This window comes from Paroedura picta, chromosome 16 (genome assembly GCF_049243985.1).
Source record: "Paroedura picta isolate Pp20150507F chromosome 16, Ppicta_v3.0, whole genome shotgun sequence".
NCBI lineage: Eukaryota > Metazoa > Chordata > Lepidosauria > Squamata > Gekkonidae > Paroedura > Paroedura picta.
The window spans coordinates 8,641,064-8,669,054 of NC_135384.1; the positions used below are offsets into that span (position 1 = coordinate 8,641,064).

The 27,991-nt window shown below is 49.6% G+C and overlaps 2 protein-coding genes across 3 annotated transcripts; one reads left to right on the top strand and one right to left on the bottom strand.

Annotated features, from left to right (window-relative positions):
- Positions 1 to 10: 10 nt before the first annotated feature.
- LOC143826313 (excitatory amino acid transporter 2-like) lies at positions 11 to 18,672 on the top strand. 2 transcript variants are annotated; one of them, XM_077315058.1, is made up of 13 exons: positions 11 to 472; positions 4,360 to 4,475; positions 4,943 to 5,059; positions 5,943 to 6,109; positions 10,697 to 10,849; positions 11,523 to 11,773; positions 11,876 to 12,053; positions 12,617 to 12,743; positions 13,215 to 13,448; positions 14,041 to 14,235; positions 14,531 to 14,665; positions 15,694 to 15,928; positions 16,904 to 18,672. In XM_077315058.1, exons 3-13 carry the CDS (start codon positions 5,016 to 5,018, stop codon positions 17,006 to 17,008), a joined length of 1,824 nt encoding a protein of 607 aa, XP_077171173.1. In that variant the 5' UTR covers positions 11 to 472; positions 4,360 to 4,475; positions 4,943 to 5,015; the 3' UTR covers positions 17,009 to 18,672. The 2 variants fall into 2 exon arrangements, with proteins under 2 accessions (XP_077171173.1, XP_077171174.1); XM_077315059.1 differs by lacking the exon at positions 4,360 to 4,475.
- A 1,994-nt stretch (positions 18,673 to 20,666) lies between these two features.
- Positions 20,667 to 27,424, bottom strand: GFY (golgi associated olfactory signaling regulator). Its single transcript, XM_077314073.1, has 4 exons — positions 27,350 to 27,424; positions 24,189 to 24,601; positions 23,723 to 23,899; positions 20,667 to 22,892 (listed from the first exon to the last, which is right to left on the bottom strand). The coding sequence occupies exons 2-4, from the start codon at positions 24,577 to 24,579 to the stop codon at positions 22,636 to 22,638; spliced, it is 825 nt and encodes a 274-aa protein (XP_077170188.1). The 5' UTR covers positions 24,580 to 24,601; positions 27,350 to 27,424; the 3' UTR covers positions 20,667 to 22,635.
- Between the last annotated feature and the right edge of the window lie 567 nt (positions 27,425 to 27,991).

Genomic DNA, 27,991 nt, shown 5'->3' on the forward strand with positions numbered 1-27,991 from the left:
TAGATGCAGATCCGACAGAAGATGCGGGTGATTCGTAGGCTAGTGTCTCGGGACAGATGGCACGTTCTCAAAGACCGCCCTGAGCCTTGTGGAAGAACACAAGGTCCAAGTGCCTGTCGTGGGTCTTCCATCAACCAAGCAGGTGCCCACTTTGTCCCGCAAACTCTCCCTCCTCGCCCTCCCCCTCCTCTTTTTGTCTCTGATTAAACAGAGCCGTTGCTGAGTCCCAGTTTAGGGGTATTATCCCCGTGTTCATGTCTTCTGTATATGTCGTCCCTCTGCTCCTTTCTCCGGCCCGTAATCTTTCTTCACCACCACCTCCTCCTCCCCCCTCCCCGCCGCCCCATACTTGGACTTTGACGTCGTCGAGTGACGGGGCATAAGCTGCCAGCAGCTCCCCTTTAGCCGCTGGTCTTCTTCAGATCCCCTTTTGCCTTCCACCAAGACAGACCACCACCCCTCCGCAACTCAGGTAAGGAGCGACTGGGGGGAGGAAAAGGAGCGGCAGGGAGGGGTGTGAAGGGACACAGGTGAGATGCCGCGGAGATGAGGACAACGTCTCCTGTGGTCCCGACAGCTCTTCAGGATGGGGCAACGAGGAGGTTATCGGGCTGTTCTCCCCCTAGGGGGCGCTCTCTCCCTTCTGGGATACCAGGGAGAGAATTACTCCTGAGAGTGCCCTTTAGAGGCCCTGGTACCCAAAATATACGGTGGTTGGGCATGGGGGAAACAGGATAGGATACAGAATTGTAATTGCAAGTCGTATAAGCATATTGCTTTATTGAGTGGCCTTGCTTCTGCGTTTTTCCATCGGCCTGGCACGTTTAACCAGGTGATGTTTTACTGGATTTTGGGCTGTTGAGGGGCTGCAGCTGAACATACAGAAACAGCGTGGATTTTTTAGAAAGTTGGCCGACCAACCTGGAAACAGAGAAGCCCTAAGAGCTGGAATGGCAGAGCAGGGGACGAGAACCTTTGCTTTCCGATCTCTGTGCCTCTTTCTGTTTTCTGACGCAGAGAGAGCTACGGCGGAGGGAGGGAAGGGAGGGAGGAGGAGGCAGGAAGGTCTAGCACACTCCTGTGTCAAGGGGCTGCTATAGGTGGGATGCTTTTCAGTACATGGTGTCGGTGTCAATGGTTAGGAGACACAAATCAGGCTAAGTGGCATCTTTCTATCAGGCCCGTGCAGGCTGATGCAAAATCATGTAGGCTTTCGGATGCCCCGAGGTACTTGGTCATATTCCTAGATGAAGGATCCCGTGAAGCATGGCAGCTTGCATACTTTTGCACCTGCCTGAGAGAGATAAGAGCCAAATATTGCCATTTTGTCTTCAGTCTGAAAATTCGCTGGGGTAGGGAGGAGAACTGGGAAAGTGGTCCTTGTGTATTGCTCCTCCAGCGGGTGCTATCTCTCAGATTGACGAAGGAAGATATAGAATCCGCATTCTTATCTGCTCGGTTCCAAAACTGAAAGCATCTAATTTTTGTTTTAAATCTTACCTTGGCTCTGCTGCTCTACAAGCGTAAAGCAAAGCTGAGAGGTATTTCCTCATCCCTGTTCAGGCATGACGTTCCTGGCCTTCCTTTCAGGTGTACTGGGGAAAACGCACCGTGTGGGAGCCTTGCAGGGTGCACAAATCACAAATATATCTGAAAAAGGGCAATGGGCGCGCTTTCCAGCCGTGGCATGTGCTGCCTGAAGCCTGGAATCTGACGATTTGTACCTTGTGACACCGCAAGACACACATTTAGCCCTTTTTGAGACAAAACGGTAGTTGTGTGTACCAAAAGGATTGTGTATGGAATGCAGCTGCAGTATGCGAAGTTGGAGAAATAAAACACCAGCAAAGGGCTCCGGGGGGCGGGGGGGGAGTAGATTTGCCAGATCCAGGTTGAAAAACACCTGGAGATTTGGGGACCGAGCCTGGGGGGGGGGGGACATGGACCTCAGTAGGGCACAATGCCACCCTCCAAAGCATCCATTTTCTCCAGGGGAACCGCTCTCTGTAGTCTGAAGGTCTCCAGGTCCCACCTGCAGGGTAGCATTCCTGGCGGGGGTCCCCTTTTCTATATTTATTCATCTGGCAAGAACGAACCAGAGAAGCCAAGTTTTACAACTGAATATGGATTTGGAGACCCAAAACACAGATCTGCACGTCGTCATCATCATCATCATCATAATTTAATTTATATACCACCTTCCCATATGGCGCAGGGCAGTGTACAGTATACATCAGTAACATATAAGTATTAAAACCTTAATAAATAACATGAACGAATCCAAGGGTGGCCAAACCATGGGTCTCCGGATGACCGCAGACTACAATGACCATGAGGCCCTGCCAGCAGCATGCCACAGTTTGGCCACCCCCCATACAACTCTGCTCTTTTTACTTCTAAAGCAACAGAGGGGGTAGGGGAGCTACTTTTGTCCCAAAGGCAAAAGAGGAGGGCAGGGAGCTGAGTCCCTCCTCCCACACGGACCGAAGGTCTTGCGGTGCTCCTCTTGATTCTTGAAGTCATCAGGGGAAGGGACTGGAACCACCAGGGCATGGTGGTGGGGTCAGGTGGGGGTCAGGGCGGCTTTATTTAGGGCTGATCCTGCGTTGAGCAGGGGGTTGGACTAGATGGCCTGTATGGCCCCTTCCAACTCTATGATTCTGTGATTCTATGGCCTGTATGGCCCCTTCCAATTCTATGATTCTATGATTCTATGATTCTCCCCCACTCCCCTCCCTGCACACTCTTCTCTGTGCCAAAGAACCATCAGCCAACCACAGTGCGTTCCATTTCCCATCTGACTTGCAGAGGAGAAACGTGTAGAGAGAGCTCCAGAACTTGGCAAGAGCAGTCTTTGGCCAGGGCTACAACACATTGCCCTTGGGGAGTTGCCTCAAAAAAAAGGCCTTTCAACACCTGATCTCTGCAGATGCAGGAGACTGAACCAGGGCCCTTTGGCACGCCGAACACATGCTCCTGCACAGAGCTACGTGGCCCAGCCAGCTTTCTTTTCATCGAGTTGGAAGGGGCCATGCAGGCCATCGAGTCCCACCCCATGCTCAGTGCAGGATCAGCCTAAAGGGTCCAGGAGAAGGATCTGTCCAGCTGCTGCTTAAAGGCCGTCAGTGAGGGGGAGCTCCCCGCCTCCTCAGGCAGCCTATTCCACTGCTGAACTACTCAGACTGAAAAAAATTGTCTTGATATCTAACCGATATCGTTCTACACGTAGTTTAAACCCGTTGCTGCAGTTCCTCTCCTCTGCTGCCAGCAGGAATGGCTCCCTGCCCTCCTCTAAGTGACAACCTTTCAGGTACCACAAGGCAGCCATCCTGTCCCCTCTCCACCTCCTCTTCTCCAGGCTGAACATTCCCAAGTCCCTCAGCCTTTCCTCAGAGGGCTTGGTCTCCAGGCCTCAGATCATTCTCGTTGCCCTCCTCTGTGCCCTCTCAGTTTTGTCCCCGTCCTTTTTGAAGTGAGGCCTCCAGAACTCTTCCCCCTGCCTAAAAGCAGGTTCCCCTCACTACGGTGGTTTCCACCCTCTTTTCCTCCCCGTTCAGCTTGAACCAATCCGTTTTGAAAAGCTGAAAGGGGAAGTTAAAAGGGCTGACTGCCAGGAACAGGCTCTGGACCAGGAAAGCAATATGATGAGGGGGGGGGGGATTATTTTATGTTCCAGAAGACTCCTGTTTTTCCCACACACACTGGCTCACACATAGGGGTTATGGCTGCCCTGGTGTAGTGGTTAAGAGCGGCGGTTACTAACCTGGGGAGCCCGATTTGATTCCCTGCTCCTCCACACGCAGCCAGCTGGGTGACCTTGGGCTAGTCACAGCCCTGATAGTGCTGTTCTCACAGAGCAGAAACATCAGGGCTCTGTCAGCCCCACCTCCCTCACAGAGGAGAGGAAGGAAAGGTAAGCTAGTTTGAGACTCCTTCAGGTAATTCAAAGCGGGGTATCAAAACCAACTCTTCTTCTACTGTGCCTCTTTCAGAGCTTGGTATTAGCACACCACTGTGGTTAGTTGCTGGTACGGCTCATTTTTGTTTCCTTTCCCCAGTTTCGGTACACCAAAGTTGCCTGATAGCCTTGCAAGAAATTTTGTTCTAGAAAGGGGCATTCCTATGCGTGGAGAGGAAATTGTCATATATATGACTATTGTATACGTGTGCATATCAATAACTAATAACAAAAGAAAACCTATCTGAAATCTATTGTGGAGGAAAGTAACAATTACTGCCATGTTGTGAGGAGGTCAGATATTATAGAATTACTAAAATGCACTCATTTGATGATTATTTAATTCAGCGGTCCCCAACGTGGCACCCAGTCACCCACTGACACATTTTCTGTGTTTTTAGGAAGCAGGTGGCTTCTGCCCAACACGGCTACCCACCTGCAATCTCACTGGGAAACTGCAAGTTAAGATCTGAAGGAAGAAAAACATCAGTGTAAAGGAGAATTTGGGAACCACGGGGTAAGGGAGTGTGAAATTGAGATCTACTCTTGGGGAGACAAAATTTTGTGCAGAAAGATTTGCATTGTTCGATTCTTTAGGAGCACTGATGTGGGAATTGGCCCTTGCGCAGAAATGGCACATGCCATACCCATGAATGGGTTTTTCTGTGCGGTTTTTCTGAACTGCCTTATTCCCCTACCCCTGGGTATAAATAAAACTTCCTGCTCTTTTTCTGTTTTCCTCACAGGGGCAAACTTATTTTACCCAGAAGCCACTAGGGCTAAGTCTGTCAACCACACTGGTCGAGCTTGACTTTGCCCTACCTCTGTTTAAACATCTTTTTTTTAAAGACACCAAACCTCCCCCTGTTTAGATACACAAATGGCCAACCAGGGGGTGCCCAGGGCCAATAGCTGACCTCATTTATCATCGAATACATGGAGTGTTTTGAACTTTTGAAATATGCCAAATATTCTGTTCATTAGCTGTTCTCCGGGCGCAACGTGATCAGAGGATGTGAAATTGGAGCCTGCCTGCTTTCCCAATCCGCCAACTTGCATGGACACCATCCACGTGGCCCACGGGCTGCGGCGAAAACTCAGGTGAGAGCTAGTATGAACACCAGTGAGGTGCAGTTCGTGGTTCCCAAGCCGTCTTCTTCAGTATCAGCAGTGAAGAACAGAGCTGGGCTTTCTTGTCTTTCTTTTTTTTGTAATCATTTTTTTTAACGTACAGAGAACCGTAAAACTAGCAGCTCAATCAACAGACAATCCACAATACCTCCATCCTGAAATTTCAGTTGCTAATTACTTTTGCCTAACCTTACTATGGCAACTCAGATCCTTTCTCTCTAGTCTCTGGCATCTACTAAGTCAGCAGTCTTCAGTGGTTCTCAACCTGGGGGTCGGGACCCCTTTGGGGTCGAACAATCTTTCCACAGGAGTCGCAGCAGGGCGAGCAGCTTGGCCGGGGGAAGGGCACCATCCACACAACAGCCTTGCGGGGTAGATCGAGATAGAGTATTCATCTGGGGCAGTGGGAAAGAGAGAGATCAGCATGGTGGGACAAGAGGCAGAACTGAACTGAGAAATCATGAACAATGGATCTTTACGCCATTGGTCAGTTTCGGTTGAATTTCTGCGAAAGAACACCTGCATAATTTTATGGTTGGGGGTCACCACAACACGAGGAACTGTATTCAAGGGTCACGGCATTAGGAAGGTTGAGAACCACTGGTCTACACGTATCACACTCCGAAACATTCTTCAGATAATTCATCAGATCAAACCAAATTATACTGGAATCTTTCCTTTCTCCCCGCCCCCTCCTTTAATTACTTTAATATTGTTAGTCAATTTTTCAAAAAACCCCCACAGAAACAAACAAACAAACTGCGGTAGCTTATTTCCCCTGGAACTCTTTCTGCATTCTGGTCTTTCATCCAATGGTAATTTTTTCTCTCTCTCCCTTTTCCCTCTCCTCCAGCCAAAACCAAGGGGCTTTGGGGCTGCCCCCAGAAATGACAAACCATGTGGAGGTCACCATGGCAGATGGCCCTCCCAGCATTAGCCTGGAAGAGTTACCGAAACCTTGCCTGGATAAATACTGTGGCTGGCTAATGCGAAATGCGCTGCTCACCCTGACTATACTTGGTAAGGCACGGCACAACTTGCTTGCAAAATAGCCTCCTTCCCCTTGTTCTCTTTATCGCTTCCCTTTGCATCCTTCTTGGCGGAGACCATGTACTTATTATGGCTTGCACAGCATGCTGTCAAGGTGCCTAAATCATGAGCAGATTGTAACAATGAGACAGATGTGCAGATTGTGGGGCTGTGCCGGAAGGCAAGAACATTGTCACTGAGACCTTGTCCGTGTGCTAGTGGCCAGACAGAAACATCAGAACATCATGTCTTGTTACACTGTCCTATTTATAAGAGCCTCTTGTGGTGCAGAGGGGTAAGGCAGCAGACATGCAGTCTGAAGCTCTGCCCATGAGGCTGGGAGTTCAATCCCAGCAGCCGGCTCAAGGTTGACTCAGCCTTCCATCCTTCCGAGGTCAGTAAAATGAGGACCCAGCTTGCTTGCTGGGGGGTAAACAGTAATGACTGGGGAAGGCACTGGCAAACCACCCCGTATTGAGTCTGCCATGAAAACGCTAGAGGGCATCACCCCAAGGGTCAGACATGACCCGGTGCTTGCCCAGGGGATACCTTTACCTTTACCCATTTATAACACCATCAGAGGCTATTTAATATAGCCAATTCGACGCAGGCTCCAAAATCTTTCCTCAATGGAGAAAGTTAAGGAACTTCTTACCGATGGAAACAGCCAAGCAACTCTCCATACTGCTAAGTTCTGTGCCGCGATTAAATTGCGTAGTATATATAGGGAACAGAAAGTGCCTTCTCCGATCTAATTGACTCACTGCTTGGCATCTAGTCTTTTAACGATGAGTTTTAATGATGTCTTCAGTTTGGTACGGTCAGTTTAAATATGTTTCATTTCATTATAAATATGTTTCGTTTCATTTCATTATAAATGTATCTTTATATTTTGGTCTGAAAGGCCGGAAATGAACTTGTTGTCGTTGTTGTTATTGTTGTTGTACAGATTGTGGGTAAGGCAGTGTTAAACCATGGCCAAAATCCACACCCCAGGCCAGCTGCTTCTACAAACCTTCCTGGCCATAGCTATTCTCCTCATGATTGGTGCCTCTTGAGAAAAAGGAAATTTTACAAAATGTACAATGCCAGTCCCCAGGTGTGCTTTGTACTTGATAGGGTGTAGATAGACTTTGAAAACTTAGAATCATAGAATCATGGAGTTGGAAGGGACCTCCTGGGTCATCTAGTCCAACCCTCTGCACTATGCAGGACACTCACAACCCTCTCGCTCATCCACTGTCACCTGCCACCCCCTACCTGTCCGCCATTCTGGAGAAGTCCCCTAAGTCCCTTTCTCTTCCTCTTCTGCTTGCAAGAAATAGACAGTCCTGCTAAAATTAACTCTGCTGCTTCAAGCCAGGCTCTCCCCAGGGAGGTCACTGGAGGCCAAGAACCCAGCCACGTTGTGGGGCAGTGGTGGGCGTGGCCATGAGAGCCAGACTGCTGAACAGGGCTGGTTGCCCAGAAATTGAGATTAGATTCGGAGCTATGGAGGGTTACAATTTACAATATATTTCTTTTCCCCAGCTCTGGAGCCATGAGGATCTCGGTTAGGGTGGCCATCTCTGGGTTGGGATATTCCTTGAGACTTTGGGGGTGGAGCTGGGCGTGGGCACAATTTGGGGCAGGGAGAGACCTCAGTGGATTCTAACGCTAGCAAATCCACCCTCCAAACCAGCCCTTTTCTTCAGGGGAGCTGATCTCTTTACCCTGGAGAGGAACTATCATTCCAGGGGATCCCCAGGCCCCACCTGGGTTTCTGGCATCCCTGCCAGACACAGATGTGAGGCAGTGTGGTTCAGTAGACAGAGAACAGGCCTGCTTTCCTAAATATACCTGCTGGTAAATTGCCTAGAAACCAATGGGACATTTCCAGATCTAAAATGGAACTTTCCTCAACACACTGGAGAGAAAACAAATCCCTCTAATAAGGTCCCCAATCTCCTGGAATTTCCCAACCTAAAGTTGGGAACTCTTCCCTGAACCCAAAACATCTGACAGCTGTGGGCCACTAGCACTGTACAGTTCTCTTTCTCTCAAAAGACTATATATGTATATATATTCCACAGTTCTCCCCCAGTGACTAGCAAGCCCAGAGACGGAAGGGGGGGAAGGGCAAGGATTTCATTAGTCTCTTATTGTTCCTCTGACGTCATTGCCTGGGAGAAAGAAAATTAAACATGGTCTAATCCCTCCCAACAGTTGCAGCTTCCCCATGGCCCAGCCTTGCGTCTGCTGCCAGATCCTAATCAGCTTGGACAAGAGGGCCCAAAAAAAAAAATCTCTTCACGTGCTGGAAGGGACAGATGCCGGGAATGGTCATCGTTAACTTGTGGTGACCCCGTAGGGTTTTTGAGGCAAGAGACATTAAGACTAGTTGGTCCACCACTGCCTTCCTTTGCATCTTCCTGCAAGTCCCTGGACTTCTTTGGTCGTCTCCCAACCAAGGACTAACTCGGCCAACTCTCCTTTAGCTCCGAAATCTCATAAGATCAGGCTAGCTCGGGCCCTCCAGGTTAAGGCAGGGGAAATGCTTTTTGTCCCAGATTCAAGTCATTGAAAACCTCAATTTCTAACATCTACCTCTCCGGACAAAAGTCAGAATCTAGAATAGTGTTCATGGTGGTGGAGGGAGCATGTAGGTAGGGGTAGGGGTAGGGGTTGGGGATAGGAGGGTTTCTCCGCCATGTTGTTGGGTTGTTGGTCTGCTGTATTGGTATTTTTCTGTCCATTTTAATGAGGGGTTAACTGGACATCTGTAACCCACCACAAGCCTGCTTGGGAGTGGTGGGTAATAAATTTAATGATGAGGATGAGGATTTGGGCTTCCCTCCCTTCAGACAGGTTCCTCTGGTCTCTCTCCTCCTCCATACCCCCCTCCCCGGCTTCACACACCTCATTGTCCCCGGCTCCCAAGGGTGCATCCCCAGAATTCAGAATAAAAACTCACTTGCTTAAATTCTATGCTTGCTTAAATTCTCCTGTTTGCACAGCTGATTCTGAATACATGCTTGGTAAAGAACTGGGGGAAGTCATTGCAAAATAGGATCATAATTTTGATGGTGGGCCCTTATGCCCGTGACTGCATTTGGCACCAAGGGAGGGTTGCTCTTCTTCTTGACCCCTTGTCCCCAAGGTTGTTCTGACTTGGCATCTTACCCCAGTTGTGTATTCTGGATCTTTTCCCAGTGGGGATTCAGGGGCGTGATCCCCCGTAGCCTGGCTGTTCTCCAAGTGGGTCATGGCCTCTTTGCACTGATCCCATACAGGAAAGCGCGACATTTTGGTTGGCCTTAGTCAAAGGTATTGCGTGGCTGCCCTTTAAGGACTGTTCTTTGTACCAGCATGGTCGTCTGGAATCTTTTAATATTATTATTATGAGCCAATTTATTGGGACATGAGTTGTCATATCGCTCTTCTTCTTCTTTCAGTCAACTTTTATCACTCGGTCTCCCCCAATGTCCCTCTTTACTACAGCCCACAACCCATATGGTATATGTTGCGACCTGTCTGAGTGCCACAAGGAAATCTCGGGGCCATTCCGCACAAATTTAATGTAGCAGAAGGGTTGCAAATTGTAAAAGCTACAAATTTGCAGTTCCGCAAGACGTCGCACACAATTAAATCGGTTTAATTGTATTCCTTCAGGGTTTTTTCTGTTGGTTGTTCTCATTCTGTTAACATTTAGAGATGGCATCTTGCACCAAGTTTATTGTCGTTACCCACTTTAGATCCCAGTGATCTAGCAGAAAGGCCGGCTTATAAATGTCTTAAATAAATAAATAAAATACACTGTGATTTTTTTCCCTTGCCCTTAACCTGAGGAACAACCTCTGCTTTGGCTTTCAATTCATCGGAGAATGATTTAGTACAGAGTCAGCAAAGCTGTCACCCAACTGATGGAGTAGAGCCTTCAGAAATATATGATTGATTTAATTGTGTGGGGGGGGGAGGTTCTAACCCATTCTTTACCCTTTTTGTCTGTGTGGCGTTTCATCCCATATTACAAGCAATAGCACATAAGAGCTGATAGAGAAGCGATTGTTTTCTTGGTTGGTTGAGAGCCAGCGTGGTCTGGCTGTTAAGAGCAGTGGCCTGTGATCTGGAGAACTGGGTTTGTTGACCTTGGGTAAGTCACAGTTATCTCAAAGTTCTCTCAGCCTGACTTAGCTCACAGGCAGCGGAGGATCCAGGGAGTAAGGGAGTATCCGGGGAGATTTTAGTGTGGAAATCTTGGGCTTCTTTGGATGTTTAACAGCAAAAGGTGTGGGCAAACAGTGCTGTGGAAATGGTCGGGTGTCTGTTGAGGGGAGAAGAAGGGTGGCGGATTGCAAGCCATGTTAAGACTCCTTCAGGTAGTACAAAGCGGGGTATAAATAAAACAGCTCTTCTTAATGTGGAAAGGACTATGACAAGAAAAGGGGTATTCCAAACTCTCTTTGCACCTACAAAGTGTGGGAGGCACAAAGTCATGCGTATTGGGTATGGGATCCTTGGACCGACAACGCCTCTCCCAGCCCAATTGCACCTTCGGGTGACCTTTAATTATTCTCACACATACCCTCTTCCTTTTAGGAGTGATTTTGGGTTCCGTGTTTGGCTGTCTCTTGAGGTTGATCCCGCCGCTGGATAGCGACCTGCTCATGTTGATTTCTTTCCCTGGTGACATCCTCATGCGGATGTTGAAAATGCTGATCTTGCCCCTTGTGATCTCCAGCCTCATTTCCGGTGAGAGCAAACTTGGTGTGGAGGAGAGGAGGCAAAAGGCATCACGCCCCAGGCCCAAGTGGAAATTCACATGGGTTAGCTCAGGCAGAAAATGAAATCAATGGCAGGGGTAGTCAACCTGTGGTCCTCCAGATGTCCATGGACTACAATTCCCATGAGCCCCTGCCAGCAAACGCTGGCAGGGGCTCATGGGAGTTGTAATCCATGAACATCTGGAGGACCACAGGTTGACTACTGCTGATCTATGGGATTCTAGGATTAGAGGAACGAGCGTTCCATTTCTGTACATGTAGTCTGTGGCCACCTATGTTTGAAGAGTATCTAAGGTGGTCTTTGAGAGCCATCTTGGTGTAGTGGTGAAGAGCAGCAGACTCTAATCTGGAGAACCAGGTTTGATTCCCCACTCCTCCTCCTCCTCCTCCTCCACATGCTGGGTGACCTCAGGCCAATCAAATTCTCTTAGGGCTATTCTTGCTGCCTCGGCCCTGCCTACTTCACAGGGTGTCTGTTGTCGGGAGAGGAAGGGAAATATATTTGAAAGCTGCTTTAGGTTTTCTAAAGCGCTGGCCTCTTGTTGAACAAAAGATCGTATGGAGAAGGGAAGGAACGGGGATTCGGCAAGGCCTCTTGGTCCGTTTTAACTCTCTGCTGCGGTCCCTCTTTTTGTCGGCAGGCCTGGCCGGCCTCGACGCCCGGTCCAGCGGCCGCATGGGCACTCGTGCGATGGTCTATTACATATCAACCACCATCATGGCAGCCATCTTGGGGGTCATTCTCGTCTTGTCCTTCCACCCCGGCAACCCAAAACTCAGGAGAACACCCTCAGTGATGACCAAAAACGAAGATGTTTCCAGCCTGGATGCTTTTCTGGACTTGATCCGGAACTTATTCCCCGAAAACCTAGTGCAGGCCTGTTTCCAGCAGGTAACACAACTCCAGGGGTATCCCGTGGGCCAAGGGAGAGCTTAGCAATGGGCAGCCTCCTGCCATAACTGTCTTCTCCCCTCCCTTCCCTTCTGCGCCTAGATCCAAACCGTCTCCACAAAGGTCTCCGTGCCACCTGTGGTCGTGCGGAAGGAAAATATCAGCCAGATTGTCCGCACCAATGGCTCGGTGCTCAACGCTACCATCACAGAAGTGAACGTGGGGCCCAGCACCGTGACGCTGAAGCGGTTGGAGTTCAAGTCTGGAATGAACGTTTTGGGTGAGCCTTAAGATAACCCAGTGCCTTTGGACAGAAAGTAAACCCGTCAGCCCAGGCAGGGAAACCATTTTGTGGGTCAGTGTACTGTAGAGCAGGGGTAGTCAACCTGTGGTCCTCCAGATGTTCATGGACTACAATTCCCATGAGCCCCTGCCAGCAAACACCGGCAAGGGCTCATGGGAATTGTAGTCCACAGAGATCTGGAGGACCACAGGTTGACTACCCCTGCTGTAGAGTAGCCCTTTTGACCAGGGAGGGACCGCTGAAATGTTTTTTCAGCCTTTGAGCTACCAGGAAGTGATGTCAGCTTGCCACACCTCCTTGCCACGCCCCCTGGCAAAGGTTAAAATGGCTGTAGTCTCGCTCCTTCCCACCCTTCCAGGCCCATCACTGGCCACCTAGGGAGAGGATGGGTCAACTTGCCCAAATAAGGGTAGAACTTTAAAAGAAAAAAAAAATAAAAACCTTTCTCTTTCCTCTTAGTCAGAAATGGCAGACACAGGGTGGGAGGGTTTTCCCTAACCGCCATTTTGAAAAAAAACATTTTCCCCCCACCTTCACAGGTCTGATTGGCTTCTTCATCGCCTTTGGGATCTGCATGGGGAAGATGGGGGAACAGGCAAAGCCCGTGGCCGATTTCTTCAACATCCTCAATGAGATCATCATGAAGCTGGTATCGATGATCATGTGGTGAGTCTCCTGAACACAGATCTGCAGCCCAGAGAACAAAGCACCAGGGCTGAGGCTGGCCTCGATCTTCTCAAGGCTAGACCACGGAGAGAGGAAAAGGCTAGAGTGGCACACATCCTGAAATTCCTGACAGAAGGGAAATCTTCAATTAACCACAATTCTGTATGGGAGCAAGAAGGAATCACCGCCACCCTTATCTCTAGGATATTAATATATTCCTTTGCCTGATGGCTTCTGGTGTCCCACATCTTAGAATCATAGAATAATAGAGTTGGAAGGGACCTCCTGGGTCATCTAGCCCAACCCCCTGCACTACGCAGGACACTCACAACCCTCTCGCTCATCCACTGTCACCTGCCACCGACTTGATCCTTCACAGAATCAGCCTCTCTGTCAGATGGCTATCCAGCTGCTCACTTGGCGGCTGTACACACTACTTGAAATTTTGGCCCTTGCCCTCCCTTCTCTTAGGTACTCACCGTTTGGCATAGCCTCGCTGATCTGTGGCAAGATTGCAGCTATCAAGGACCTGGAGATGGTGGCGCGTCAGCTGGGCATGTACATGGTGACTGTCATGGTGGGCTTGGTCATCCATGGGGTTCTGGTGCTGCCTCTGATCTTTTTTGTCATCACCCGCCAGAACCCCTTCACCTTCTATATGGGCATCTTTCAGGCCTGGATCACGGCCCTTGGCACTGCTTCCAGGTATGGAGAACTGTGTTGTTTTTTCTACTATTTGCCAGCGGCAGTGAATGTGCTCTCTGTTCCTTCTGAGCACCATTTCCCCCTCTGTTTTTAACAGAAGGTCACTAGAGTTAAAACAGAAGATATTTTTCTTGCTTCTTTTATAAGAACAAGAGTTTGCCTGTCTTTTCTCTGCTGGGGCTAATGGCAGCTGGCGGGAGGCCATACAAATAGTGCCTGAACTTATATATAAAATAAGAAAGCAATGTTACTGAAAACTGGAAATGCTGCATGAGGAAACACCTATCAGGAGAGTCATGTTCAATGAGGACATTGGACAGCTCTTCTGGTTGGACTAAGTCCCTGTCAGGCACCTACCTGCTGAGTCATGCTTACCCTCCTCTCTTCCCCCTTTTCCTCCCACAGTCTTGTGGAACTGAAACTGGCTCAAAGGTGGTGCCACACAATATAAAAAATTAATGACCCCCGAATGCAGCCAAGCCTCTTTTGGAATGGTATTAAAGTGACTTATAGAGACTTGGAACTCTTTGGTTTAATTCCCCCCTTTTTTCCTCCCCCGTGTCCCATCCCTGCTCCTGCCACGTCATGCCAGTGCTGGTACGCTGCCTGTCACATTCCGCTGCCTTGAAGAGAACCTGAAAATTGACAAGCGGGTCACGCGCTTTGTGCTGCCCATTGGTGCCACTATCAACATGGACGGCACCGCCCTCTATGAGGCCGTGGCTGCCATCTTTATTGCCCAGATGAACAGTATAATCTTGGACGGTGGGCAGATTGCAACGGTCAGGTGAGGCCTTGAGTTCCTGGGTGACCCCCTTTCCCTGGAGTCAGAGATAGGGAACCCATAATGGAAGATAAAAGCCCCTCACCCTGTTTCTCTCTGTCTCTCTGTCTCTCTCTGTCTCTCTCTGTCTCTCTCTCTGTTTCTCTCTGTCTCTCTCTGTTTCTCTCTGTCTCTCTCTGTCTCTCTCTCTGTTTCTCTCTGTCTCTGTCTCTGTCTCTGTTTCTCTCTGTCTCTCTCTGTCTCTGTCTCTGTCTCCATCTCTGTCTCTCTGCCTCTCTGTCTCTCTCCTTTCTTGCAGCCTGACAGCCACCTTGGCCAGCGTTGGGGCAGCCAGCATACCCAGTGCAGGGCTGGTCACTATGCTACTAATCCTGACTGCTGTGGGGCTACCGACTCAGGATATCAGCCTCCTCATTGCCGTAGACTGGCTGCTGTGAGTATGGCCAAGGACAGGAGTCAAAAGTCCTAGAATCAAAGAGTTGGAAGGGACCTCCAGGGTCCAGAATCCAGCCTGGACTGGAGGGAATTCACCTACCATCCCACAGTGGTGACGAGCAATTCCCTGGCTATGCAAGGAAGGGCCACGAGAGGCAAAACTTGATGCAGTTTCCACGTAGATGTTCATTTGTCCGCTTTGTCCCTCTCCTTCTAATCCTCCTTCCAATGAATGTCAAAGCGGTTAGCTTATTTCTTTACTTATTCAATTTCCGAGGGCTCGGGGAGGTTCTCAGAGTCAACACACAGTCAGTTAAAACATAAGAATACAAGTCAACTAGACATTGGAAATTATTAAAACCAGCATGTTGAAAGTGCTATTATTTAAAAGACTAGGAGCATTGCAAAACATGCTGGGGAAGCAGAGCTGTGGACATGCCCACCTGGGGCCCCTCCCCTTCCCACCCCCTCCAGGCCCATCATGGGCCATTCGAGGAGGGGTGTGTGGGTTGACATGACCATATCTGGTCATCTCACCCAGTAAATATTTAACAAAATTTTAAAAATATATAAATATTTTGATTGTGGTTGTGATTGTGATTGTGATTATTTTATTTATTGCCTTCCTCCCCCTGAAGGTTGAAGGTAGGGTACAGCATTCGGCTAAAAAAACCCAATTTTCCCATTAAAACCAATACAAAAAGCCAGAAACACAAGTAATACAAAACCCATAGACCAAGAACTGCGGCAAAAAAACAACTCCTAAACCTAAAACCAGAGTTTCTGTATCTAGAAATTAAGGAAACCATTCCAGGGCTGTCAAGAAACCTGGCCTAGCTCATCAAGGAACCGAGAAATGTCAATAACAAAACCGCATGGTCACAGAAGGCCTGGTTTAAAATCGTACCAAAGTGGATTTTTTAAAAAAAAAATGAGCTTCCTGAAGACAGCTAAAGATGGCCATTGACCGACCTCTCTGAAGAGAGAAGGCTGCATTACATGCCCCTTTCCTCTTTTCCTACCAAGAGACCGCATGAGGACCTCCATCAACGTGGTGGGTGACTCCTTCGGTGCTGGAATCATCTATCACCTCTCGCGGAACGAGTTGGACGTCCTGGACGGCCGATCTGAAGTGCTTGAGTCGGACTCTCCTGACCTCAAACTGCAGGCGATGGGCAATCACCAAGGCCCATTGGAAGGTTCGATTGGGTCAGGGTATACGGCCCTCCCCAGCCAGGAGGAGGAGGAGGAAGAAGAAGAGGTGAGGAAACATAATCTTATGAAGAACGTGCCAAAACCAACTAGGACAAGTTCCCAACTGCTGAGGTAGGGATGCCAGCCTCCAGGTGGGAGCTGGGGAATCCTCTGGCATTACAGCTCACCTCCAGACTGCAGAGATCAGTCCCCCAGAGAAAATGGCTGCTTTGACGGGTGAACTCTATGGTATTGTATCTCATGGAGGTTTCTGTCTTCCCAGGCTCCATCCCCAAATCTACAAGAGTTCTCCAACTTGGATCTGGCATCCCTACCCCCTCCCACTCCCTGCATGGCTGGGGGGGGAGGGGGCTGGCAAGCATATGTTGAGGTCACACAAATTTTAGAAATGCCATCCTGGTTTCCAGATATGACCAACTACCTCTGCAGTCTTGTAAGAGCCAAACCAACCTTGATTCTGCGAGTTTGCTGCTAGATTCCGCAGTTCTCATCTTCCCATCCCTCTCCCACTTGACTAGGCAATGCAGTTGCATGCAAATTAATCCAATATGGCCTGATTTGCATCATTTGAGCTTCCTAGAGCATGGGAATCCAACACCTTTCCTAGTGCTCCTTAAAAAGGGGACAGAGCCAGGTGGGGCTTTGGCCCAGCCAAGGTTATGATTGGCTGCTGCTGGAGATTTGATTCAATGTGCAATTTTAATATATATAACTTCAGCAGCAGCTGCTGCCACCAAACAATGATCATCAGCGTTTGATTGAAGGTAAACCGTGGCAGCCATTTTATGGCTAGCTCCGCCTCCTTCAGCGGCCATTTTGTCACCATGCCCACCAGGCTGAGTCAAAATTCCAAAGAGGCTCAAAAAGGTTGAGGACTCCCTTCCAGTCAGAGCCTGGGTCAAGGGAAGCCTCTGGTGCCCTGTTTTGCCGACCGGGGGTGGTGGTGGTGGTAGCACAGAGGCCTAAACACAATCCCACACAAGCCTTGACGTTAATGCCCCCCCCCAATTCCTCCTTCCAGCCACCAGAGAAAATAGACGCAGCATCGCAGTACAGTGAGAAGGAAGACGAGGGACCTGGAGATGATGAAGGGAACGAAGAGAGGAAGACGGAAGATGAGGAATAACTTTTCCGCCACCCCTGAGTTCCCCCCTAGTCGCTGCTGCTGGCCTCAGCAAAGACCGAGGGGCGGGAGAAACCCCTGCGGATTTTAATATCTTTACATTCCGTTGGCAAACGTCATCCTTCTACCCAGCCAGGGCAGCTGCTAAGCGACACGTGAAACAGGCCAAACATCTCCCCTTGCTCCATGGACAACTGCGTGTCCTCACTGCCTTTTACGCGTGTGAGAGAGAGAGAGAAATGTGCATTGGGAGGGGTGAACCTTGCGTAGATTCTTTGGAAAGGGAGAGGGAAGGCTCTCTTCCGCCCACCTCCCTTCTGCCCTCAGCATGTTGCTCAGGGGATCCTTGGGAATCTCAGACACAAGATATCGTCTCATCATCTTTGGAGGGGAGGGAAGAAGGGACGACCCTGGCTTTGGGTTTTGAACTATGTCTGCGAGTATTGCTACTGAGCTTGAGTTGTTCGATCGTCTGGTCCTTAGCCCAGTCTAAATACCAGCTGAGCACAGGCTTGTAGAGAGAGAGACTTAAGTATCAGTAGTGTGTGAGTGCGGGAGTCACCTGGGAAAGCAGCATGGAATTAGTGGTCCAGGGAACGGAAGAGGGGCTCAATTCTCCCAGCCATTTGGGGAGACCGAGCCGTCTTCTTGGTGTCGTGGTTAAGAGCGGCAGCTTCTAATCTGGCGAGCCAGATGTGATTCCCTGCCTCTCCACATGCAGCCAGCTGAGTGGCCTTGGACTAGTCACAGTCCTGTTAGAAGCTATTCTCACCGAGCAGTTTCTCTCTGAGCTCTCTCCGCCTCACCTGCCTCCCAGGTTGTCTGTGGTGGGGAGAGGAAGGGAAGGCGATGGGAAGCTGCTTTGAGACTCCCTCGGGCAGTGAAAAGCGGGGTATAAAAACCAGCTACTTCTTCTTCTAGGCTATCAGAGCAAAGTCTGAGTCCAGTGGCACCTTTAAAACCAGCAAGGTTGATTTCATTTATTTATTTTATCCAAGGTATCACCTTCAGCCCATCTGCTGAAGTCCAGTGATCTAAACAACCAATCATTGTGACTTCTTTGCTCTGCCACAAATCCCCCTATCCTCCGGACCCTATCCTCTTTAACTGGCTCATCGAATCTATATACCTTTCTCCCTCCGTCCACACATGCATTCTGTCTGTCTCCATCTCAGCCAGCCAACTTGAGAGCCAGACCACGAACCGCAGTGCAGCTTCCACCATGCAGGGAGACAGGCTTTGACTTTCCCCTCTCTTATCAGTAATATGGGACTAATGAGAGCCAGTTTGGTGTAGTGGTTAGGAGTGCGGACTTCTAATCTGGCATGCCAGGTTCGATTCCGTGCTCCCCCACATGCAGCCAGCTGCGTGACCTTGGGCTTGCCACGGCACTGATAAAACTGTTCTGACCGAGCAGTGATATCAGGGCTCTCTCAGCCTCACCCACCCCACAGGGTGTCTGTTGTGGAGAGAGGAATGGGAAGGCGACTGTAAGCCACTTTGAGACTCCTTCGGGTAGGGAAAAGCGGCATATAAGAACCAACTCTTCTTCTTCTTCTTCTTCTTCTTCTTCTTCTTCTTCTTCTTCTTCTTCTTCTTCTTCTTCTTCTAATATTTCCGGCCAATATTACAGGGCGACTGTCAACCCGACGGAGCAAAATGTACACAAAACGCTTGGAGCACTTTCCAAACAAAAAGCACTCTATAAATACTAAGTATTGTTATTACATCCCAGCGATCTGTTTCGTCTCTGCGCAAAGCCGTCGCATTCTAGCCTCTCATAGGAGAACCCCAGTGACTATTCAGAGAGTGGCCTGCCGCATTATTTCGGTCCACGGGTGCCTCAAACCTGAGTGCCTCCTACTGAGCCTGTTTTGCCGTCGAGCTAATTGGCATTTAATTAAGGACTTTTGCTAATTCCAGGCGGATCAAGAGCTCGGCTCCGAAGTCTTGCCAGCGGCTGATGCAAGGCCTTGTTCTGAGCCAGGGGTAGTCAAACTGCAGCCCTCCAGATGTCCATGGACCACAATTCCCAGAAGCCCCTGCCAGCAAATGCTGGCAGGGGCTTCTGGGAATTGTGGTCCATGGACATCTGGAGGGCCGCAGTTTGACTACCCCTGTTCTGAGCTGTCCAGCAGTTCAGGCCTAGCAAAGTGGTTCTGATGAATCTGCAAACAAGGTCCTAGGCTTCCAGAGGATCTGAATTACAGGCCTAGAGCCCAGCTCTGAGACCCTGGGGTGATGCAAAGTGCCGTCGACCTATGGAAGCCAGCCTATGGGGACCCCGAAGGGTTTTCAAGGAAGGAGATGCTGGGGGAGGGGGGAATGTGTTTGCTTTCAGGAGCTGTGTAAATCTATTTTAGTGATCATTCTCAAGTAGTAAGCAAGCCATCGATATCTCTTGGGCTTCCTCACTTTTCTCCAAGGCTGTGACCATCCCTTTGCAGAGAGAACGGCTTCTGCGTTTGACAAAGTCGGTCAGGCTGCCCATTTCTGTCAACCGGAGCCCACAATTCCTCTCAACCCATTTCCCATCCATAACTGCTGCTTTGATTTTTAGGGAGAGCTCTCTTCCCTCCCAACTGAACGGCAACGGTCACAGGGGGAAACGACAGCGGTCGTTCCAAAGCAATGCGATCTCGACGCCTCCTTGTCCCCATCACTCTTTCCCAGGCATTGGTATTTGGAGAGCTCCTGACAAGACATTTGCACATCTCACTACAACAAGGAAGTCCATCCCTGGGCTTGTTGGGATCAGAAACAGCTCCCTGCACATTTGAACAAAGGCCATATTTACCTCCAAAGGAAGATGATCTCCCTATAACAAAATCTGGATGTCACTGTAACTGGTAGGCAGATTTAGGGCAGCCCCTCCCACTTTTTAGGAAGGAGAAAAAAAAGCTGTTTTTCCATCGAGGTCAAGATGCATATGAAGCAGGGACACTGGCCTGTATTGAGTGGCCCACCAGCTCCACATTTCCCATCCTGGCCGCTCTCCAGGGTCCTGAGATCCTTTCTTTGCCTGCTAGAGGGATCCTTTGGACAGGCCAGGGCAGGTGGTGAGCCTGCAAGGGCCTCCATGCACCTGGTGGCCTGTGCTGCACTGCAAAAGTAGTTTAAAGATCTCCGAAAAGGAAGAAGAGATGCAGAGACGGATTGCGGGGAGGAGGGGGGGTGGGGTGGGGTGGAGGAGAGTCCGTCTGTTGGACTTAAGCAGCAGAAAGCCAGGGATTTAATCAACGTCTGGGGAGAGGCAGGAGGGCAATGACGCAAAAGGCCGTTTTCTCCGCGATGGGTTCAGGCCGCCGGCGTAATCCTGCCCAGCGGCTGGCGGTGACTGGTGATCCCAGAGGCAAGGCCGAGTCGGATTGCACGAGAGGGTCCCTGTGGGGCGCATTATGCAATCTGTGCACACAAAGGCGAAGAAATTGAGGCCCTTGCCAATCAGGCCTTGCAACAGAAGGATGTTCAGCAGGCCTTGAACTCTTCCTCCCGCCCGCCCTCATCCCACCACACTTCCAGGCCCTGGGGGTCTCTTCTTCGAGGCTGCTCCCCCCCCCCCCCCGGGCTGTTTGAATGGCAGCTGCGACCCGATATCGCCACCTGCTGTCCACACAGTCCAGGACATGCACTCTTAAGCAGGTGGCAACTTGACATCAAGTCAGGAATCGATTTCAACCCCAGCTCACCCCACGTTTTGCAATTTCTGCTTCTGAATTTTGCAATTTCTGCTATTCCATTAGCGCGTGCGCACAGGAAGGATGCTGGTCTACACGAACAACTAGGGAGGTAGGGATGACTTTCGGGGCTTGCACGCAAATGGAATAGCGCAATCCATCTGAACCCACTTGGAACGTCAGGGTTTCTTTTTTACTCGCCTTCGTGAAGGAATACCAAACACCTGCGGCTGTGCCAAGCAACCTGAGCGATCTTTTAAGCAGACACAGAAGTTCATTTAAGCATCGTTTTATTAAACGTGCAGCCTAGAGCAATATTGGATCCGGTGCCGCGGTCTCCAGATCCACCAGCGATCCTCCCAAAGGGATCCAGCAGCTCCTTGTGGGAAGGAGCTGCCAAGGACCCTACTCAGGTATACCTGGAAGGAAATCCCATCAAATTCAATGGGATTCACAAACAAGTAAAAGTGCATAGCTGGTGATGGAGAAAAGTCCCGTAAAGTCACAGCTTATTTACAGCAACCCTGTAGGGCAAGGGTGGCCCAATGGTGGCTCTCCAGATGTCCGTGGACTACAATTCCCATGAGCCCCTGCCAGCACGTGCACGTGCTGGCAGGGGCTCATGGGAATCGTAGTCCACGGATATCTGGAGAGCCACCATTTGGCCACCTCTGCTGTAGGGTTTTCAAGGAAAGAGGCATTGTTGGCCCCGATATACCTCCGTGATCTCCTATCCAGCCTGCTTAGATTCCGGGATTTGAGGAGATCGAGCTAGCCTGGGCTATCCAGTCAAAGGTGTCTAGGATCACAGCCTAAAAGCCTGAGCTGGCATCTCCTAGAGGGGAGAAGATTGAAACAAGGGCTAGGGGGAACTTGAGTGGGTTTTCAAACTTTCCAGGATGCCTCGGACAGAGGGCTGGCTCTACCCTACAAGGTAAGCTAGGCTGCTCCTGGTGGGGGGGAAGAAATATAAAGGCACCCACGACGGGAACTGTTCCCATGAACTGGGCTCAAGCCGCAGCTCCTTAATCAAGTGGCCCTTTACCCTCTTTGTGACTAAGACTGCAAAGAAATGTTTTTAAGGACCCAGCTTTGCTAGAAGAGAACGCCAGGATTTCCTCCAGAGACCGGCCTTTCCAGAGAAGCCACCTGGTCACCTTTGCATCCTATCATTACTGATATCCCCTGAAGTGGACAGACAGGGAGGAAATGCGGGCGTGTTCTGGTTGCCAAGGCAACCACTAGGCCAAGGACCAGGCTTTGCCAGCATCTGATGGAGAGCACTCTCAAAACGGGCCCAGAATGCTTTGCAAAGCACAGGGAGGCCTGTTAGGGGAGGCCAAACAGTGGCTCTCCAGATGTCCAGGGACTACAATTACCATGAGCTGGCAGGGGATCATGGTGGCAGGGGCTCATGGTAATTGTAGTCCATGGACATCTGGAGAGCCACAGTTTGGCCAGCCCTTCAGCATTGCTGGAATTGGGGCAGGGGAGAAGAGAAAAAGTGAGGGGGCCTACCATGAATTAAATCTAGAGTTGCCACTAGGTCAAGAAATTCCCAGTGTTTTGGGTCTGAAGCCTTTGGATGGCAGGGTTTGGTGAGCACAGGGCTCACTAGCAGATAATGGCATAGAGTCCACCCTCCACGGCAGCCATTTTCTCCAAATCTTTGTTGTCGGGACCAGCTGTAATCCCAAGAGATCTCTAGGCCCCACCTAGAGGTTAGCAAAACTACAGCCCCCTCGGCCTATGAAAAAGAGCCACCGCAAAATGTCGGAGACCTGCATGGGACTGTAACTGAAGAACCTATGCAGTGGAGATTTCACAGCAGACAGACCAATGGGGGAATGGTTTCATGAAGGCAGCATCAAACCCAGTGCTCTAGGATATTCCAGATTGGGGTGGGGAAAAGGGATTTGCCCCCAGCCCAGACTTCTGGAGAGAATGGGAGTCTCAGATGAAGTTCCCAGTTTGCAGGTTGGCTGGGGACAGACACTCCAGTTTGGGCGAGGGGGGCTTGGTGTCCGGTGTGACCTCTGAAGCTTCCAGATTCCCTGGGGGCATTTCAAGAGCAGAGGCAGGCTGCTTCAGAGCTGGGATGGAGAGAGTCTGAATTGGCTTGGAGAGAGTTTGGGAGGGCGTGGGGTACACGTAGCCATCTGTCTCGTAGAAGAACCAGTCATAATCTTTCGGGTTGTCCAGGAAGAGAGCTGGGGAGGCGGGAAATAAGAATAATAAAAAAAAAGAAATCTGTTTTCTGTTCTACCAAAGTTCCCTCCTTTTGACTTCAGGCACATGTCTTTGTGCTATAGCTCTTATGTGGAGTTCTTTTTTATATATATACTCTGCTTTGCATTACCCAAAAGAATCCCAAAATGGCCTACCAACACCTTTCCCTTCCTCTCCCCTCCTGTAAGGTAGGTGGGGCTGAGAGAGCTCTCAGAGAACTGCTCTGCGAGAACAGCTCTAAGAGGACTGTGACTAGCCCAAGGTCAACCAACTGACTGCACGTGGAGGAAGAGTGGGGAATCAAACCCACTTCTCCAGATTAGGGTCCGCCACTCTTAGCCACTTCACCACACTGGCTGTCAGATGGAAGACTTAATTTCTGTTATGGGACATGATGCATGTAACACATACTGACTTCCCCACTGCCCTCCTCTATTCAGGTCCTCTAGGTAAGGTTGCCAACCTCCAGGTGTTAACTGATCTCCAGGCAACAGAGATTGGTTCACCTGGAGAAACTGGCTGTTTTGGAAGGTGGACTCAACAGCATTAGACTTCATTGGTGACCCTCAGCTCCCCAAACCCAACTCTCCTCATGCTCCACCTCCAAAATCTCCAAGTATTTCGCAGCCAAGAATAGGGAACTCTAGCTCTCCAGATGTTCTTGGACTACAGATCCCATGAGCCCCTGCCCCGGCCAATGACCGTGCTGGCAGGGGTCCATGGGAATTGTAGTTCACAAACATCTGGAGAGCCACATTGTGGCCACCCCTGGAATACTTCCCACCCCAAAGGCCCATCAGCCTCCACTTACCCGGGTCGTCAAACCCATCGTCATACAACCGATGGTGAGAAAAGGGCTCCTTCTTGGCCCCACGGCTGTAGGTACAGTAGATGCCAATAAAAAGACACAGGAGCAGACCACAGCCCCCCAAGAAGAGCCCCATGGCATGGTTGGTTGTCCCCTGGGGTTCCCTCATGGGCAGCCGGCCTGTAAAGGGAAAACAAAGCTGTTGGACAGAAACAGCCTCAAAAGTTCGGGTTCCCAGGCTCTGTTTGCTCCCATCTGTTAGGATTTAGGGGGATTGCCCAGTCGGCCTGCGTAGCCTTTGTACCAATTTGGCTACATATTTTAGATTGTTATAATACGTGCGTAACTCCACCATATGTGCTAAATAATAATAACCAGTCCAAACTCTTCAACTGCAGCTGGCTCAAGGAACCCCAATGCCATTTCCAGGAAAACTAAGAAAATGTGACTTTTGGCTCAGCCGTCTCACCTTTTGGTTCCATCAGCACGATCTCCACTCCGCCCGCCGCGGCCACCCACCGCTGGCTCGCACCGGAATCGTGTCTCCCGGTGTCCACGGGAAACTTGAAGGGCAGCTGGGCTGACTTCTCCAGGGACAGCCTGGCTCTTGGTGTCTGCTTGGTGGGAAATACAGGTTGGGTCTGGTTCTGCTGAGGCAGGGAAGGATCGGGGGGAGGCGTGGTGTCGGGCCCAGAAGCAAGGAGAGACTTGGTATCTGGTGTGGATTCAGGGGGTGACTGTGGGGTGGTCGGGAAGGAGGACGGAGAGGAAGGAAGGGATGGACTGGGGGTTGCACTGTCAAGAGAATAGCTCGTCCTGAAGGTAAGCAAGAGGCCCCAAAGGAGATAGTATCGATCCATGTTCAGTCACACCCGGGAATTTCTGCAGAGGACAACAAGACAGACTTGAACGCAGAACGGTCAAGAAAGGGCAGCCCAAAAGAAACGCATAAGAATACAAAATATACATTTTTGCTCAGGGTTTGAGCTCAGTCCGCATTCACCCGTCTCTCATTGTTTGGGGGTGGGTGGGGTCCTTTTCAAACATTACATCTGCGTGTACCGAAAGCCTCTCAATTACGCATAAATCTTCCCACACGAACCTCAGCCTGATCTCAGCTCTGTCCCTGGGTGGAGGATGAAAAAGGAAGAGAAGCAGGATCCCTCTAGGGTAGGATGCCAGTCCCCAGGTGGGGCCAAGGGATCCCCCCGTTTTACGGCTCATCTCCAGGTGACAGAGATCCCCTGGAGAAAAGGAATGCTTTGGAGGGGGGACTCCGCAGCATGATACTCCACTGAGGTCTCTCCCTGCCCCAAATCTCACCCACTCCCAGTTTGACCCCCCCAAATCTCCAGGTATTTCCCATCCCAGAGCTGACAGCCCTACTGGAGGGTCTGCTCTGAGGCTACATGTTGGCTTGCCTGCTACAGAGATGCTCCACTCATTCCCCACAGCCGAGGTTTGTTAGAGATTTATAAGAATGAGGGATCCTTGCTAGGGGTTCTTTGGGCCAACCTAGGCTTCCCACAGCAAACACAATTTTAAAAACCACTTTGTTTTGCTTCATTGCAAAGAGAAAGCTGCAAATGGGACCAGGGTATCATGTTCCCTTGCCCAGCCCTAGCTACAAAACGGAGAGGCATATTCTCCTGTGTGTCAACCAATCTCCCCTTGGGAAATCCCTGTTTACAGTTTCCAGCTTGTCTATCATTGCACTTGGAGGCTGGTTTCACGAAGACAAGACAAGCCTCTTCTCCTTCTTCTTCTCCCTTTCTTTATCTTTTTGCAGGAGGGGATGGGGAGATTTTCAGGGAAATCATTACAAAACAAACCTGATCAATGCACACCTTCGAAGGTTAAACTGTCTTTTCTCAAGCTCTGACACCTTTCAAATTTGTAATGGCTAACCATGAAAACACTGGACAAGTTCCTGGAAGGGTGGATTTCTCAAAGCAACGACCCAGGCTAGCTAAATAGAGCATCCATGTGGAGAAGCAGTCTACCACCAATGCTTAGAATTGTATTGGGGGGGAGGGAACACTTTCGACTGAGCAGGCCAGGATTAATAACCCAGAGAAAGACCGCAAAGTAAGCAGCATAGCTCATTAAGGGGAAATCTGTCTCCCCCTCTCCCCAACGACGGCAGCAAGGAAACCTTTTTAAAAACTGAGATTAATAACAAAAAACAACCACAAAGCCAGTAAGCGTTCAAGTCCTTGAAAGGCCTTCACTCTGTTGAACATCCCACCTGACAAAGAGCAATGAGAAGGGACTTTGCAATTTTGGGATAACCCCAGTACAGAGGTATGACATCACGGGGGTGGGGGGGGGAATAATGCTGGGCAAAGTAACACCTGGAAAATTCAGTGGCTTGTGCCAAGAGAGGCTAGAAGGTGGAATATGAGCCTGGGAGACGAAAATCCAAATTTCCACCAAAGCACCACATAGATTATTTGTCGACAGGACTCAAGAGATCACCCTGCCGCAAGGAACTGAAATTCTAAAACTGGATACAGAGAGGAAAATGAGGCTGATTCCGCACAGGACTGACTGAAGGGTAAACAAAATCTGTGTCTCTAGACATGGGTAATGCGACTGATGCTTCTGATTAAAGCACAAAGGCTGAAGCAGGCTCAGTTATCACATCTTTGTTTCCAGTTCTCCAAATCTGGACAAGTGATCCGGACTGCAGGTTATAAATCCTTTAAGAAACGTAATGTCATGTGTTTGAATAAAGTTATGAATCCTTTAGGAAACTCAGTGTTATGTATTTGAATGTTACAATGGGGTAAGTGTTATGGGCCAGGGTGCTGGTAGTGATGTTTATATGAAGATAGGTGTTCATAATGATGAGATGTATTATTATTATCACCATCATCATCAGAAGGTGCAATCCGAGGTCTTCCCCTCTCCCCCTCTCACCCACTGCCAATCATCGTTCCACACCCGGTACTCTTGGTTATGGACCCGGACATTGAATAGTTTCTAAAAGCAGACCCATCTGGGAAATATACTGAAAGGGGATTCACACAGGGAGCAAGTCTGTTTCACAGCTGCTTCTGGAGAAGTTAACCAGGGCATCGACAAGGTACTTAAATCCAGCAATAAAAATTAGGGCTCAGAAACTGCTAGAAGACCTTAACTCAGAGGCAAGGAAGGAAGGAAGGAAGGAAGGAAGGAAGGAAGGAAGGAAGGAAGGAAGGAAGGAAGGAAGGAAGGAAGGAAGGAAGGAGAATAGGACTCAGGGCTAAGGGAAGGAAGGAAGGAAGGAAGGAAGGAAGGAAGGAAGGAAGGAAGGAAGGAAGGAAGGAAGGAAGGAAGGAAGGAAGGAAGGAAGGAAGGAGAATAGGACTCAGGGCTAAGGGAAGGAAGGAAGGAAGGAAGGAAGGAAGGAAGGAAGGAAGGAAGAAAGGAAGAAAGAAAGAAAGAAAGAAAGAAAGAAAGAAAGAAAGAAAGAAAGAAAGAAAGAAAGAAAGAAAGAAAGAAAGAAAGAAAGAAAGAAAGAAAGAAAGAAAGAAAGAAAGAAAGAAAGAAAGAAAGAAAGAAAGAAAGAAAGAAAGAAAGAAAGAAAGAAAACACCACCCAGTACAAGATGAAGTCAACTTCATTCGGACAGTTTAGTACACTTACCTAAAAAGCAGGGACTGTCACAAATGAAGTTCAAAGGAAACCACTTGCTGTCAAATGTAACTAAGGAGAACAGGCCCCACCCCAAGTACCCTATCCGCCCCAGAGAGAAGAATGGAGCATAACATAAGCCTCGAGGGAGACAGAATAGCTGCTTAGCAACCCAGCTCCCGTTCAAGAGGGCATTAGAGCTGTGCCAGAGTGGGACTGTCCAGGAGAACACCTGGGCAATGGATCAGGAGGATGCAGCGATGGCCCTGGGCATGCGGTGGCTTTCCTTGCATGGCCTCCTGCCTTTGTAACACCCTTTCCTACCCCTAAGCAGTTTCTTGTTTGCAAGGCCTCTCAATTCGCATTGTTCACTGGATGTGTGAGGAACACACCACTTTTATTCTGCAATTCACTTTGAGTCTCAGGCAGAAAGGCAGACGATGAATGAACGAAGGAAGGAAGGAACGAACCAATGAACGAACACAACTGGTCTTTCCATGCCCTCCTGCATCTTTGGTTGTTCAAAGCAGAAAAAGGCATCAAACTCTTGTTCTGTCTGCGTGACCACTATTTTCAGACAAGAACAGAAGTTACTCTGTAGGGCAAGTTTTCTCAACCGGGGTTTCATGGAACCCTGAGGTTTCTTGATGGCCT